General features: G+C 44.7%; 1 protein-coding gene across 1 annotated transcript; it reads left to right on the top strand.

Moving 5' to 3' along the window:
• Nucleotides 1-2,671: 2,671 nt before the first annotated feature.
• Nucleotides 2,672-16,097, top strand: LOC111974831 (fibulin-7). Its single transcript, XM_024002860.2, has 8 exons — nt 2,672-2,963; nt 6,776-6,935; nt 7,463-7,633; nt 8,423-8,548; nt 14,644-14,826; nt 14,942-15,079; nt 15,471-15,606; nt 15,709-16,097. Exons 1-8 carry the CDS (start codon nt 2,898-2,900, stop codon nt 16,070-16,072), a joined length of 1,344 nt encoding a protein of 447 aa, XP_023858628.1. The 5' UTR covers nt 2,672-2,897; the 3' UTR covers nt 16,073-16,097.
• The last annotated feature ends 979 nt before the right edge of the window (nt 16,098-17,076 follow it).

Below are 17,076 nucleotides of genomic sequence, written 5' to 3'. Positions count from 1 at the left end.
CAAAGGTGACTGTCAGTAGGCCTATCTGAGTGATCCCAGGTGTGGTGTAGGGCAAGCTATATACAACAGTAGGCTACATCCGTGTTAGCACAAGCCTAAACTCTTTATAAACAACAGATACCGTACTTGAGAGATAGACAAGGAGCCCAAACCAAGCAGACATCAGTGTCGCTGATCCATGAGAATAACATCTCAAACTTCTTCAGAGTCACAATAAAAATATTTATGTTTCACTGAAGGCCACAGACATAACAAATATCTGACGTGGCATTTCTTTTAATTAAGGTTTTCCAAATAACATATATTTTTGTGTGTGTGTGTGTGTGGTGGTGTGTTGTGTGTGTGTGTGTGTTGTGTGGTGTGTGTGTGTGTGGTGTGTTGTGTGTGTGTGTGTGTGTGTGTGGTGTGTGTGTGTGTGTGGTGTGTGTGTGTTGTGTGTGTGTGTGTTGTGTGTGTGCATTTGATGAGACTGGGCTACAAATGACTGGCATTACAGTCCTAACTATGGCATTCTTTGGAGAAATCTGCACCGCTTGTCCTATTTCCTCAGGATAGGTAACTACAGTGATTGCAGGGTGTAGCGCTGAAAGAAATAGCTCAGTCTGCCTTTATGCAATAGTGGGCAACACTGTGAGAGAGACCAAATAATCAGAGGTTTTCCTATGCCAGCTCTATACGGCTAATCTCTGCAAACAGTACAACTATAGAACGAGAGAAGTTTCAATAATCAGGGATGCTCACACACCATGACGAGAAATCTCACCTATCTTTTCAGGAATCCTTTGTTACGTAGTGGTCTACTACAGCAGTAGATCCCCACAAAGTCAGCAAGACAATATAATCACCACAGTGAAACTATGAAACGTCTGCTGAACAGAAGAGTTCTGATACCCAATCATTCTCCATCATCACATCAAAACCCCAACTTTTCCAACTACACCCCCGCCGCACGACACACAAAACATCATATGTCTTGACCATTAGTAGCAAATAATATGCGTAAATGTAATCAAAAATGACATTTCACAATAAATCCCTCCAAACTTGTGTCTTCTCAAGACTCTGTGATTTAATTTGAGGGTTCATACTGTATGTGTGTGTTCCCCACAGAAACTGAAGGACAGGGGGTAGGACAGGGGGTAGGTATTGGGTAACCAGTTTCAACAGAACCTCAACTAGCTGTACTGTTCTGCTTCTCGTTACAGGAGGATCTCACAGGATTGAGAGCCATCTCGTGTTTCTGTATTAAATTCTCAAAGATATAAAAGAACAGACATTGTGGAGAGAGACCCCCATGCAGTGAGGCGCAAATCAGTCACAAACCACTCACTGGTCATGGGCTATCGATTCTACATGCGGCTCTCTTCCCATTATCCTCCCATAGTGACATCACCTACTAGGATTAGGGAAGGTACTGTAGTAGCGCCGAGTCACCTCAGTGAGTAGTATAGAGATTCAGACATGGGGGTGATGCTTACATCACATCCTGGGCCTAGTGAAGGGCTTTCAGTAGGATGGGGTACTGCACATGGGTGAGTAGGTGGGTGGGTGGTAGTGGGGAAGTTACTGTTGTGTGACTGTTGTCTTCAGTGCTGTCCTGGGGGATTTGAGACCATCATGTCAATGAGTCGTGAAAGAGACAGAGCCTTAACCCAAGAGGACGGGTGCGGAGGTCCCTGTGTAGAGTGATGCAGAACCACAAGCCCTGGAATAGAATGGAATGCAGAAGGGATAAATGTGTATCATAATGGACAGTGGGAGAGAACTATAGCTGAGCAAGCAGAGAAGCAAGGAGCAGTAAAGTAGAGGCCAGTAAATGCAGTACAGTTCAGTGCAGTCACAGTGGGTCTATACTACGTGGGTGGGTGGTTGAATCAGCTACAGGTGGAATCAGATCTAACTCACTGACAGGTCTGTGATGAAACAGGACTCCTGATGCTTCAGCAGTTGGTGATTTACTATCTGGAGCTGATTATGGCATGAGAATGTTTTTATGGTATGAGAATGTTCACCAGGCTGGGGGTATGACAGAACAACTAACCTTAGCTATACTTCCATGGTAGTGATGGTGTTAGGTGTGTTCTGCTGGGGAGATGAGAACATAACCATTGAATTAGCTGATGGCAAGGTGATGGACACTTAGTCCCTGCAGAGGGCACACCTTCCCCACTTTCTATGCTCATTCAACAGTACGCTTTTACTCTCAGGATATCTGCCATTCAAGATAACAGAAAAACACATTGGAACACAGACTCATTGTCCATTAGGCTACTGTAATTACCTGGTAATAAGCACAAGGCTGAGTTAATTCAACAAAATGTGTGTTCTGCTCAAGTAGGTTATATGTATCCCTGTGTTACATAGTTATTTCCCTAATGAAAGATGGGTCTACATTTCCTCATAAATCATGAGAAGATGCAARCTGTATGAGTTGTGTCTCACATTACCCTGCTTGTCACCTTCCCACAGTGCCCACTGCCCAGTGGAGCTTGCATCAATACATCCAAACTTCCTGCTAAATTTATTTTTCTCTCCAGTTTACAAATTCCACATCTGAGAGGCTTTCATGAGGGAGGAAATTTGCCATGTGCCTTCCAAAAAAAGGAAAAGAGTTTGAAAAAAAAATACATGCCTACGCAATGGTTATTTTGTKAAATGTGGTCAACAGGTCTTCTAGTCCCATAACCTGATTGGTTCTCGAAGAGTAAACCCTATATTCCATAAAGTTTTGCTTTGGCATATTGTCTGACATGTGAAGGAATTAATAGCATTTCTCACAAATACCACTGAGGTGCTTATAAGCGCATTTTACACACTGGAAATTCACTGTACCCGGAAGATACCCAACCTAGCACGCTTCGGGACTGAGTGTATTCGCAGTACAGGATTAACTGAAAATGATTTGCATGCACGCTGTCATTGTGTTCCTGTGTCTTTGTCCAATCCACGCTGCYTTTGGGCAGGTGAGTGTTTCCTGAGCTTGTCAGTGTCATGAGGGTACCCTGGGCACTATTAAGAGACAACATATGGTGTTTCTTGGATTTATTTTGCACAGCTGCTTGGTCCAATCAAAAATGTAACTGATTTAAAAGCACGTATCACACTACATATCACAGAGTAATACGTAAAATCGAAGTAAATTACTGTATTTGATATGATCATGGGTTACCATTATAATCTCTATGAGTGTGTTACGATTTAATGTAGGCTATTGTGGTTTCTGACGTGTTTAGGTAGTCCATTAACTTAATAAACTCAGAAAACATTTCCAGACCAATTAACTATCACATATAGCCTCAGGRCATAGTTAAAATTCTTGCCATTATCTGTAATGACCTGAAAAGACAGTGGGTAAATATCACACAAGATTTACAACTGAGAAAATAGACCTGAGAGAAAGGTTGTCTGAATGCCCTTTTCGTGGACAGGCTTTAGTTCAACATCTAACACTGATGGATGCAGCATTGATGTCTGGGTGTTGTTGAAGGTCAAAACGCATCAAGCTGAAGTGTCAATCTCTTGTCAAAGTCAGGAACCTGCAAGTCCAGCTATAAGATCATTATCCATGCATCATGACATGGACAGATACCCATTGATAGAACTGGTGTTTGGTCGACCTCAATTCCCAGGCAAGCTGCACAAACAATTACTAAGGCCCCTTGCATGCATGTCCAGACACCGAGAGGCCCATCACTATGAATAGACCCAACACCTCTGACGTGTTTCAAACAAACTGAGAACCTTCTACTTTGTCAAAGGGCAAGGGTCTATATTACAGCAGGCTGGTGGGTGTGGTGTGTGTGTGGTGTGTGTGTGTGTGTGTGGTGTGGTGTGTGTGTGTGTGTGTGTGTGTGTGTGGTGTGTGTGTGGTGTGTGTGGTGTGTGTGTGTGTGTGTGTGGTGTGTGTGTGTGGTGTGTGTGTGTTGTGTGTGTGTGTGTGTGTGTGTGTGTGTGTGTGGTGTGTATGCTATGCTGTACGCTTTCTTGTTGTGTTTAGAAATTAATGTGGGACTCCATTTAGTTTTTGTCCACGTTTGGTTAAGATAATAACGTACTGTGTGGTAAGAGCTGTGTGTATGAGGAGTCTGTAGGTCTCATTAGTGATCTTTGGCTTGTTCTTGTCATGGCACAACTCACACTGCAGAATGAAGCCATGCAGGGATTACATAATTGAACAATGTCAGCCAGAGTATTATTAGCTACAGGACACTTTTCCTTTTATGCAAAACTTTCTGCATCACAGAATTCACTTAGAACAATCTAGAATCCTTGGATTAGATCACATGCTACTTTGGCCTTCATCATTGCACTGCACACCTTCGATTCAAAGAGCAGCTCAGAATTACTGAAGGAGACTATAGGTATGTTACCTAGGCACACAAGATAATGTCACAGACACATGAATGCAAATGCATGAAATGTTTTGCAGCGGAGGCAGAAAAGGACATTATCGTGGGGCACACAAACAGCAGCCTTCCTCCCTCCTCCCTCCCTCCCTCCCTCCCTCCCTCCCTCCCTCCCTCCCGTCCTGACTGATGTCGCTCCAGCAGCATAGCTCCTGCTCCAGTTTCAATCAGCCAGGTGTTTTCACAGGATGACCAAATATTTACTTTTCTTACATAACTTCTGCCAGATGAAACACTAATTGGCTTTCTGAAAACATTCATGAGCGGACAGAGAGGAGGAGGGAGAGAGGTTGAAGTTCAGGAAAATATACTACTAACACTCCCTGATTTTCTCAGCCAATGGGAGGAGAGCTGTGCCTCATACACAGGTGATGTTTACCCTCTGGGTGTTTATGCACACATCTGACCCAAAACAGCCTCCTCCAACCTACAGTAACACCCACCTGCAATCAAACAATGAACGCTATGAGCAAGCAACAATATTTTTCTGCCTCCAAGGAGATCATTCCACTGACTGTCAGAACTTCACACACTTCTGGGCTGAAAAGATAGAAAGCACAGAGATAGGCTGGGATATGAGAGAAGACAGACTGGGAGGGCTTTAGTGTGATGGGAATCTGTTGTGAGAATGAGTCAGATATGGATTGGAGCCACTCTTTTTCTCATGGAGTGTCTTCAGTGTTTCACAGCAACCCCTTAGACCATACAGGAGGCCTAGGACTTCTCTCTGGCACCATCAAGTAACCCCACCAGGGGCATAAGCACACAACTCAAAACATAAAACTACTACACTAGAGAACAACTCACTTTGCACAAAGGCAACAGCCTACCAACACTACAGCCACCTCTGACTTCAAGTTCCCGTGGTGTAGGGGTTGTTGAGATGCCCATGCGTGCCCAGAACTCTTGGTTCACGTGTAGGGCAGACAACCAGGGGGATGATGTCGCCGCTCAATTAATTCATTCACCATACATTGACTAGGCTGCCTACTGTGGACAGTGAGATTAAAAACATGACCCTCTGAGTGCTGTGTTAGTATTGAGGCAGGTAATCTACTCTGATGTCTCTCCTCTGGTCTCCCTAGAAACCCAGACCAGTGACCATATGCCTTTTTAGAAACTTTATGTACTGTACACTACATTCTTTACCTTTCAGTGCTATCTTAGGAAACCCTCAAATCTTTCTAAATGCAGTAACAAATCACTTCATGTGGTCACCAGTGCTAGTTTTATCATTCATAACTCAAGCCAATGTACAGTAGCTGCTGTACTTCTGTCCTGTTATTCCAACATTAACTTGTTGGTGAGGTAATTTCTCTGTTCTGTCCAGTGATTAAGTTGCGAGGACATTTTCCTTGGCAGTGTATGTGTAATGAACACGATGGAAGACAAAGAGCTGGTTTCAAGCGCAGGGCGCAGCAGGTGTTTAATTGTAAAGGACCACAGGAGGAGGCAGGTAGCTGGGTCCAGGGGCAGGCAGGTGGTCATACATAGGGGATCCAAAAGGCAACAGTACAGGCAGGGAAAAGGCTAGTAACGTTGTCCGGGAGATCAGGCAAAAGTAGATAACAGGAAATCTGATAGGCTAAAGTACAGGCGGGGAATAGGCATCCTTAGTGAGGCAGGCAAAAACGATCATACACGGGAGGATTACATTTCGGGAAAACCAGAGCTCCGAATAGAAGTGTGTCACAAAACAAACAATACCTCACAATGATGGGGTGCAAAGAACTAAATAGTGTGTGATAATGACATACAGGTGTGTGAACAGGTGATCAGAATTTAGGTGATTGGCATCTGGAGCATGAGCTGCATTCAGGGGATCTATGTGTTTGAGAGTGTGAGCTGGAAAGTGAGCTGCGTTCAGGGGATCTACGTGTTTGAGAGTAGGAGTTGGAAGCAGACGTTGCAGAATGTGGTCTGTATAACTGAGTGATGTCAAATTCTAGGAAGCTAATGTAAGAGTTAGTTCTGCCTCCATCRTCTGACCAAGTCACCTGTGTCTCACGGTCCCTGACGAGTTTAAATTAGGCAGTCGTCTATCAACTGGAACTGCATTTCATTAGGCTACACAGAGCACATTCATTGCCTATGTCAGTATAGGAAAAATAAGCTTGCATGCTCCTCAATGTTTTAATGGATCTTACAAACCCATGTTTGTAACCTGCTCCTTTGCTAAAATGCAGTTAAGATCTTCCTGTATTATGGCTTTTTAAAATACAGTAACTCTGCAAAAGAATTGCCTTTTGGGATGACTCTCTTGTCAAGTTATCCCTGTATAGCACTTTTTAACTGTTCGACTGCCACTGGCTTCCCGTTTTTGTTGGACAAAAAAGTGTTCACCTGCTTACCATGCCCTGTCCCTGTAGGACTGTCCCAGCAGGCAGGACATGCAGAGCTCCCTAAAGCAGGTCCAGAAGCTGCTGTCGACCCACGAGGCTGCATATCTTCAGAGCCTCCGCACCCTGAGGAAGAAACTCAACTTGCTACAAAACACAGCCACCAAACAGACTGGCAAAGCAAACAATGGTAAGTCTGCACACAGCCCAAACATCGGTTGAAGAAGCAACATGTAGCCTATCATTTTAGCCATAGGCTTAAATTCGATTTCTTCACGTTTTTTTAAAAGTACACTGAAATGCCTAAAATGGCTTTCAGTAGGCCTGCTGCTTTTTATTTTAGAATCCAAAAAACACCAGTTGCAAGAATGTGAAGAAGTTTTGTATTACTAATGTTTTTGCTATTGTTGTCAACCTCATGAACGAAAACCAATCGTGATTCAGTAAGTTGTGTAGGCCTACACACAGCCCCAGCCGGACCGACTAGTCCTGGTAAAAATGCTAATTAGCTGTAAAAATGCTAATAGCAGTGTCACGCTGCGTTCTAAAAATGTTTACTGTGGTGGATTATTATTCCTTTGCTACTACTGGTATGTCATTTAACATTTGGTGGTTAGCGGTAGGTAGAAATGTTACATTGAGCTCCTATGGAGCTACGGCTGGAGAGTTAAGTCTTGGCTTATGTCCCCCTACCAACCACCCCCCACCACTTTACAGATACCTGTCTAAAGCTGGACACGCCTGCCAACAGCAGGAAGTTGGGAAAGGCGCAGACCCCAGGTCACGAGGTTCACTTCCTGTGTGATGRGGGTTATGAGTTGGTGGGAGCAGAGAGCAGGATGTGTCAGGAGAGCCTCACCTGGAGCGGCCAGCAGCCCACCTGCCGCAGTGAGTGACCCTACCATCTGCTACAGATCACCCTACCCCTAATCCAAACCTTAACCATTAGGGAGACACACATCTGACGTGAAATCACTATCTTTTGTCAACTACCATCTACTTCTCTTTTCTGGCTCCTGTCAGGTGTCTCCCCCCCTTTATCTTCTCCTTTCCTCTTCTCTGTCCCGTCACTCATCTCTTTATCTGCTCTACCATCTCTCTCATGTCCTTGTCACCATCCTCTTTGTGCCCATCTCTTTATCTGCTCTAGCATCTCTCTCATGTCCTTGTCACCATCCTCTTTGTGCCCCACTCTTTTCTGTATCTCTCTTTCCCCCATTTTAAACTTCATGCATATTACTAACATTTATCTAGATAAGATGGCTTGCATCCATATGCGTTTCATTATCAAATTTCCTTTTTATGTATTTTCATGGCCATCCAAAATGGGTTATTGAATCCAGTGACTGTGACACATAGTGATAGCAGCCCTCTGTCTTGACAGCTCGCTAACATTTAGATAACACTTCAAAGATGTTCTGTGAGACTAAAAGTCAGGCCATCCCTTTCGCTCCAGTTAGGTTGAGTACTCACACACATGGATGCACACGCACATTCATGCTCATGCACACACACACATAGAGAGAGAAGGAGCTTTTCTCTTTTGGTTCGTGCATCAGAGCTATAAGGTTCCACCTGTGCTTGTCAGTGAGTTACCTAGCCAACATTTACATCAGGGCTAATATTACTTAATTCTCCTCTCTTGACTAATCCCTTACTCCTCCTGTCTTTCCTCAGACATAAATGAGTGTGCCTCGTCTCCCTGTCTGAACGGGGGGACGTGTGTGAACGAGGTGAACCAGTTCTCCTGCACGTGTACCAAAGGCTGGGCCGGAGCCACCTGCCAGAGCCCTGTGCCAACATGTAGGTAGAGATGCTTAAGCAATAAAGCCCAAAGGGGTGTGGTATATTGGCCAGTATACCATGGTTAAGGGCTGTTCTTATGCACAACGCAAAGTGAAGTGCCTGGACTCAGCCCTTAGCAGTGGTATATTGGCCATATAAAACAAAACCCTTGAGGTGCCTTATTGCTATTATAAACTGGAACCAGAATTTACAGTCCTATATATCTCTATGCTATGGCTAACTAGTAACAACAACACACAAGGGCCAGACACCGAGGCAGACCCAGGTCCACTCCCTCTCGCTGGTTCTGGGTGGCTGGGCTATCATACACACTCAGGGCTCCAGGCAGAGCCAGCGGCTCAATACGGCCCAGTTTGGTTTTGTTTCTGTCTGTTTGTTTCATTTCTCCCCCATGTGTACAGTACACTGCTGTAGGTGAGAGCCACATACAGACTAATGGGGATTTGGATGGACTTTGACCATGACTAACACTGCTTGCACTGTGTGGGAGCCTTCTATAAGTCTATCATCCCACTCACACACAGCCCACTGATAGAGGGCTGCATGGTGCAATGGATGTGAACACTGAGGTCAGGAAATGTTGGGAAACTACAGTGTTGCATGAAGGTTTGATTTAATTTTTTAAAAGTGTAATGTTTTTTTTATTTTTTATTTCACCTTTATTTAACCAGGTAGGCTAGTTGAGAACAAGTTCTCATTTGCAACTGCGACCTGGCCAAGGTAAAGCATAGCAGTGTTGAACAACAACACAGAGTTACACATGGAGTAAACAATAAACAAGTCAATAACATGGTAGAAAAAAAAGAGAATCTATATACAATGTGTGCAAAAGGCATGAGGTAGCAATAAATCGAATAATTACAATTAGCAGATTAACACTGGAGTGGAAAATCATCAGATGATCATGTGCAAGAAGAGATACTGGTGTGCAAAAGAGCAGAAAAGTAAATAAATAAAAGCAGTATGGGGGTGAGGTAGGTAAATTGGGTGGGTAGTTTACAGATGGACTATGTACAGCTGCAGCGATCGGTTAGCTGCTCGGATAGCAGATTTTTAAAGTTGTTAGGGAGATAAAAGTCTCCACTTCAGAGATTTTTGCAATTCGTTCCAGTCGCAGGCAGCAGAGAACTGGAAGGAAAGGCGTCCAAATGAGGTTTTGGCTTTAGGGATGATCAGTGAGATACACCTGCTGGAGCGCGTGCTGCGGGTGGGTGTAGCCATCGTGACCAGTGGAACTGAGATAAGGCGGCACTTTACCTAGCATAGCCTTGTAGAGTGACCTGGAGCCAGTGGGTCTGACGACGAACATGTAGCGAGGCCAGCCGACTAGGGCATACAGGTCGCAGTGGTGGTCGTATAAGGTGCTTTAGTAACAAAACGAATGGCACTGTGATAAACTGCATCCAGTTTGCTGAGTAGAGTATTGGAAGCTATTTGTAGATGACATCGCCGAAGTCGAGGATCGGTAGGATAGTCAGTTTTACTAGGGTAAGTTTGCGCTGAGCGTGAGTAAGGAGGCTTTGTTGCGGAATGAAAGCCGATTCTTGATTTGATTTGGATTGGAGATGTTTGATATGAGTCTGGAAGGAGAGTTTGCAGTCTAGCCAGACACTAGGTACTTATAGATGTCACATATTCTAGGTCGGAACCGTCCAGGGTGGTGATGCTAGTCGGGCGTGCGGGTGCAGCAGCGAACGGTTGAAAAGCATGCATTTGGTTTTACTAGCGTTTAAGAGCAGTTGGAGGCCACGGAAGGAGTGTTGTATGGCATTGAAGCTCGTTTGGAGGTTAGATAGCACAGTGTCCAAGGAAGGCCGGAAGTATATAGAATGGTGTCGTCTGCGTAGAGGTGGATCAGGGAATCGCACGCAGCAAGAGCAACATCATTGATGTATACAGAGAAAAGAGTCGGCCTGAGAATTGAACCCTGTGGTACCCCATAGAGACTGCCAGAGGACCGGACAACATGCCCTCCGATTTGACACACTGAACTCTGTCTGCAAAGTAGTTGGTGAACCAGGCAAGGCAGTCATTAGAAAAACCGAGGCTACTGAGTCTGCCGATAAGAATATGGTGATTGACAGAGTCGAAAAGCCTTGGCCAGGTCGATGAAGACGGCTGCACAGTAATGTCTTTTTATCGATGGCGGTTATGATATCGTTTAGTACCTTGAGCGTGGCTGAGGTGCACCCGTGACCGGCTCGGAAACCGGATTGCACAGCGGAGAAGGTACGGTGGATTCGAGATGGTCAGTGATCTGTTTGTTGACTTGGCTTTCGAAGACCTTAGATAGGCAGGGCAGGATGGATATAGGTGCTGTAACAGTTTGGTCAGGGTGTCTCCCCCTTTGAAGAGGGGATGACCGCGGCAGCTTTCCAATCCTTGGGGGATTCTCAGATGATACGAAGGAGAGGTTGAACAGGCGGTAATAGGGGTGCGACAATGGCGGCGGACAGTTTCAGAAATAGGGGGTCCAGATTGTCAAGCCCAGCTGATTTGTAGGGTCCAGGTTTTCCAGCTCTTTCAGAAACATCTGCTATCTGGATATGGGTAAAGGAGAAGCTGGGGAGGCTTGGGCGAGTAAGCAGCGGGGGGGGCGGGCTGTTGGCCAAGGTTGGAGTCGCCAGGAGAAGGCATGGCCAGCCATTGAGAAATGTTTGTTGAAGTTTTCGATTATCACGGACTTATCAGTGGTGACCGTGTTACCTAGCCTCAGTGCAGTTGCAGCTGGGAGGAGGTGCTCTGTTTTCCATGGACTTTACAGTATCCCAGAAACTTTTTGGAGTTAGAGCTACAGGAGCAATTTCTCTTGAAAAGCTGGGCCTTTGCTTCCTGACTGACTGCGTGTATTGTTCCTGACTTCCCTGAACAGTTGCATATCGCGGGGGCTCTTCGATGCTATTGCAGTTCGCCACAGGATGTTTTTGTGCTGGTCGAGGGCAGTCAGTCTGGAGTGAACCAAGGGCTATATCTGTTCTTGGTTCTGCATTTTTTGAACGAAGCATGCTTGTCTAATATGGTGAGGAAGTAACTTTTAAAGAATGACCAGGATCATCAACTGACGGGATGAGGTCAATATCCTTCCAGGGTACCCGGGCCAGGTCGATTAGAAAGGCCTGCTCGCAGAAGTGTTTTAGGGAGCGTTTGACAGTGATGAGGGTGGTCGTTGACCGCGGACCCGTGCGGATACAGGCAATGAGGCATGATCGCTGAGATCTTGATTGAGAAGACAGCAGAGGTGTATTTGGAGGGCAGGTTGGTCAGGATAATGTCTATTAGGGTGCCCATGTTTACGGATTTAGGGTTGTACCTGGTGGGTTCCTTGATGATTTGTGTGAGTTGAGGGCATCAAGCTTTGGATTGTAGGACTGCCGGGGTGTTAAGCATATCCAGTTTAGGTCACCTAACAGAAACAAACTCTGAAGCTAGATGGGGAGCGATCAATTCACAGATGGTGTCCAGGGCACAGCTGGGCAGTGAGGGGGGTCGGTAGCAGGCGGCAACAGTGAGAGACTTATTTCTGGAGAGATTAATTTTTAAAATTAGAAGTTCGAACTGTTTGGGCATAGACCTGGAAAGTATGACAGAACTTTGCAGGCTATCTCTGCAGTAGATTGCAGAGATAGCAAAAAGTTTAATGTAACCTAACATAAGTTGCAAGTCAGTCTAAACCAGTGTTGTAGTACTCGAGACCGTCCGCCCACCTCACAGCTTTCATGCCACACAGCCAGGTCAATCAAGGTGTAGATAGAGGATCACCAGATCAAGACCCTGTCATGGCCAGGGCCAATCTCCAGACCTGAACACCATTGAAAACCTCTGAAATGTGATCAAAAGGATGGATGGTCACAAGCCATCAAACAAAGCCGAGCTGCTTGAATACTTACGCCAGGAATGGCATAAAGTCACCCAACATCAATGTGAAAGACTGGTGGAGAGCATGCCAAGCCGCATGAAAGCTGTGATTTGAAAATCAGGGTTATTCCAAATATATATATATATATACTCTTCCTAAGTTAACACATTAGTATTGTGTTGTTTAAAAATGAATATGAACTTATTTTCTTTGCATTATTCGAGGTCTGACAACACCACATCTTTTTTGTTATTTTGACCAGTTGTCATTTTCTGCAAATAAATGCTCTTAAATGACTATTTTTATTTGGAATTTGGGAGAAATGTTGTAAATTTATAGAATTAAAACAAATGTTACTTTTACCCAAATACATACCTATAAATAGTAAAACCAGAGAAACTGATCATTTTGCAGTGGTCTCTTAATTTTTTCCAGAGCTGTATATTCACATGTGCACAGCACACACAGCCTAGTTTCAGCGGAATGTCATCTGCAGGCAGCAAAAGTGCACAGCTCTCAACTGTTTTTTTTGGCATAGAGCAGCTCGCAGAAAAATGACATTGGTAGCCAGTAGGGTAGGTAGGAAATACTTTTCAATGTATGATATCTACCAGTAAATGCTAACTAAGGCAACAATGGTTATGCAAACAAGGTATTGAAAAGGTTTGGTCCAAAGTCAGTAGGGAATTCAGTCATCATACCCTGTTTGCATCAGTGGCGTAGGCATAGGTGGGCCTGGGTGGACACAGGCCTACCCACTGGGGAGCCAGAACCACCCAATCAGATTGAGTGTCACCTTTTTGTTTTTCTACTTAAAAAAAAAAAGGTGTGATTTTAGAGTGCAAATCTAAAAAACAGAAAAACATAAGATTTACCTTTGCTGGGCAGACCATTTGAGAATTTTTGGGCAAAATGTGAGTATACCCACTTCTCCAGTCTCAACTGCACCACTGCATAGGGCCAATGGAAAGACAGCAGTCACACACAGCATGATGTTAAAGAATAAGCAATCCAATCACTCTGACATAGTAAGCCAGTGGGTTCCAATCATAAGAATACTAAAACACAACCATTAGGCTAAGCATTTCTTAATCAAATGTACTAATCGAAATGTACTAACTATTACTTTCCATTGATAAAAACATTTCACGTTTAGCACACAAAGTAACCGGTGACCTAAAGTTTAAATGCAACAATGTTTCACACACAAGTTATTTTCAAAGAGATGGCTAACAACGGCAAGCGAGCTGAAATAAAATAAACACAGTTCCACTCAATAGATGAGGATAAATTTAAACTTATTCAAGAAGTTATTCTTGAAAAGGGAGAAGCTAACAAATTAGCAACAACATCCTCTTCTATAACACCTGCTGCAGCCGCTACAAACTTGATAAAAACAAAAGATAGCTAGCTACACAATAGTAGTTTTCCTATCTAGCTTCTGATGGCCGAGCCAATGGCTGACTTTGCTAGCTAGATTTATCTCCCCAGAGACCAACAAAGAAAAATCCTGATTGGATCTTTTTTTCTCTTCAGTATTAACCCTTTCCTTTCCAACAAAACTGAAGTGATTTAAATCAGAACGCCATTGAAAATAATAATGTAATTTTAATTATTATTGTTATAATAGTTATTTTTTAAATCCATTAGCCCTTCTCTGAAGCTGTATAAGGTCCATTCTTCCCCACTGTGTTTGGGTTAGTAATTGTTTGTAGAGTGGCTTTGTTTTCCCTCAGCATGCATTTTTTCACTATTCTGAATGTCTAAAGAATCCATATGTTGTTCTGAAATATGAACACAGAAATACTGGACATTTTCAACTGTTATTATGGTGGCGATTGACAAAATTACAATCAGGGTCTTGAATTGGAATCACATTTTTCTGGACTCGGTCTCGTACCCCTTGTCCCCCTCCGGTCTTGGTCTTGACTCGGACGAGATTTGCTCCGATCTTGGTCATGAATTGGTCTCGCTTTAGGTGGTCTCAAACACAACACTGGTCCAAACACTGGTTACCCTGTGAACCAATAGTTAATTTGTAACTCTTTGTTCKCAMGGTATCCATAGTGTTTTATAAAGAAAGAAGCTGCACTGTACTGATTTGAAGATGGAGATGTTTAGATGGCCATGCCCTCAGACTGCAGTCAGAAACCTCCATATCAATGAGAATCATCCTTAGTATCACTCTTCTCCTCATTCCTCTCTTTCTTTTTCTCCCTCTTTCTATTTTCTCCAGTCTTTGTCACCATGACGAACACCTCGTCTGCCACCTCCTCTGCGGCTGCTGCCATCTCTCCCCCGGRTGTGACTGTTGGTCRGTTTTTCCGTTCATCTCACTGTACGCAMGTCCAGGGCACCACCCACTGCACCTGTGACCCCGGATACACCATCTCTGGGCGTGACAGCACCACTTGCAAAGGTATACTGCAAACAGCTACCATTGCTATGGTAACATCAAAAGACACATAGTCTGACCGCATAATGTTATATACTGTAACTGACATCAATGGCAATTTTAACTGTGTGTCTTTCAGACATTGATGAGTGTGAGTTGTTCCACATGGGTCAGGCTGGCCGGCTGTGTTTACATGCCTGTGTTAACACCCCTGGAGGCTACCGCTGTACCTGTCCCGCTGGATACAATGTCACCCGTGATGGACGCAACTGCAAAGGTGAAAGGAGACCACACACACTGTACCAAAGTCTCAAATGCTCCCGCAGCGCTGAACACACACACTCACACACACCATCAAATCCTCTGGCTCAAAACATGCCAGTTATGCCAGATGAATACTAAACATTTGAATAGTCTACCACAAAGAGAAAGAAGATCATTTGGCTGAAGGATAATGAATGTTTCCTATTATTTCCTATCTGTTGTATCTGTAATTCCATGCAATTCTGTTATCCACTGGCTGAATAATTAAACAAACCATACATCTGGTCTGAATAAATGTTTGTTTTTGTAGACAATTACAATAAATCAGTTATTTCGCTGTCTCTTTATCTGTCCCTCCCTCACTTTTACACACATTATTCTCCCTCTCTCTCCCCGGCCTGTAGACATAGATGAGTGTGCCACCAGACTGAATAACTGCACCCGGGACCAGATGTGTATAAACACCTACGGAGGGTCCCAGTGTGTACGTGTGGACTGCCCCCGCATACGAAACGCCACCTACAGCAAAACCTCACCCCTGTGAATACCTCCTCTTATAGTTAATCAAGAAAAGATTTGATAACTCTTATCAGTCTCTTGCAATAATCCCTCTTAATGCCTATATCCTTCCCCGTTCCCCAGGRGTTGTGAGCGTAACCCCTGCTCTGTGGACAACAAGGTGTGCTCTCAGGCCCCTAACTCCATCTCCCACCACTACCTGTCTGTCGTATCCAACCTGTCGGCACCACGCACCATGTTCCGTGTGTCGGCCCTCCGCCTCATCGGCGACACGCTGCGTTTCTCCCTGCTGGGCCGCGGGCAGGCCCGACGGCAGTTCACGGTGCAGCGGTCGGACCGCCAGACAGGCCAGCTGGTGCTCGGGAGCCCGGTGCAAGGCCCTGCTACACTGGAGGCAGAGGTGGAGATGACCGAGCTGGAGGAAGGGGTCCAGCTGGGGCAGTACATCACCAAGATCACCATGTTCATCTCCCAGTACGAGTTCTAGAGAGGGAGAGAGGAAGGGAGGGATGTAGAGGAGCCACTGGAGTTGATGAGAATGAGGGTTGCAGAGGTTGCGTGAAAGGGTACTGTGTAAGTTTTAGTGGGGCAGTGGCTAGGCTAGGAGGGCGGTAGAGAGGGGTGAGGCACAAGTCCTAAGGAGCAAAGAGGGACTAAAAGGAGGGGAAGAGGAGTCTAAGTTGAGTCGAGACATACAGGTATGCAGGAACGGATGCATTTGGTAGAGTTGTATCAATTCTAGTGACAGAAAGGGAAGGGTTAAGGTTTAGGGGCGTGAGAAATTAAGGATGGGAAAAAGGGGTCAAAGACATGAAAATTAGAAAATGGCCACTTGTGGTGGAGATTGAATGTTTCCTCACTGTAGCAGAGAGAGTGAGAGAAAGCTGGGCATGTAAATACAAGCTGAAGTCCTTGACTGGTTTTATTGTTTTACATCCAGCAGCATACCACCCTGCATACCACTGTTGGCTTGCTTCTGAAGCTAAGCAGGCGGTCCTGTCAGTCCCTAGATGGGAGACCAGATGCTGCTGGAAGTGTGTTTGGAGGCCAGTAGGAGGCACTCTTTCCTCTGTCTAAAAAAATATCCCAATGCCCCAGGCAGTGATTGGGACACTGCCCTGTGTAGGGTGCTGTCTTTCGGATGGGACGTTAAACGGGTGTCCTGACTCTCTGAGGTCATTAAAGATCCCATGGCACTTATCGTAAGAGTAGGGTGTTAACCCCGGTGTCCTGGCTAAATTCCCAATCTGGCCCTCAAACCATCATGGTCACCTAATAATCCCCAGTTTATAATTGGCTCATTCATCCCCCTCCCCTGTAACTATTCCCCAGGTCGTTGCTGCAAATGAGAATGTTTCTCAGTCAATTTACCTGAAAATAACGGAAAATAAAAAATAAAAAAAATAAAAATCCAACATATGACAAAGTGACAATCAATATCTGTAAGATGAGAAGACATGAACTACACATTGACAATCCTTTATTTCCTGG

Source organism: Salvelinus sp. IW2-2015, linkage group LG15 (assembly GCF_002910315.2).
Source record: "Salvelinus sp. IW2-2015 linkage group LG15, ASM291031v2, whole genome shotgun sequence".
In the NCBI taxonomy this organism is placed as follows: domain Eukaryota; kingdom Metazoa; phylum Chordata; class Actinopteri; order Salmoniformes; family Salmonidae; genus Salvelinus; species Salvelinus sp. IW2-2015.
This window is presented reverse-complemented; position numbering and strand designations above follow the sequence as displayed.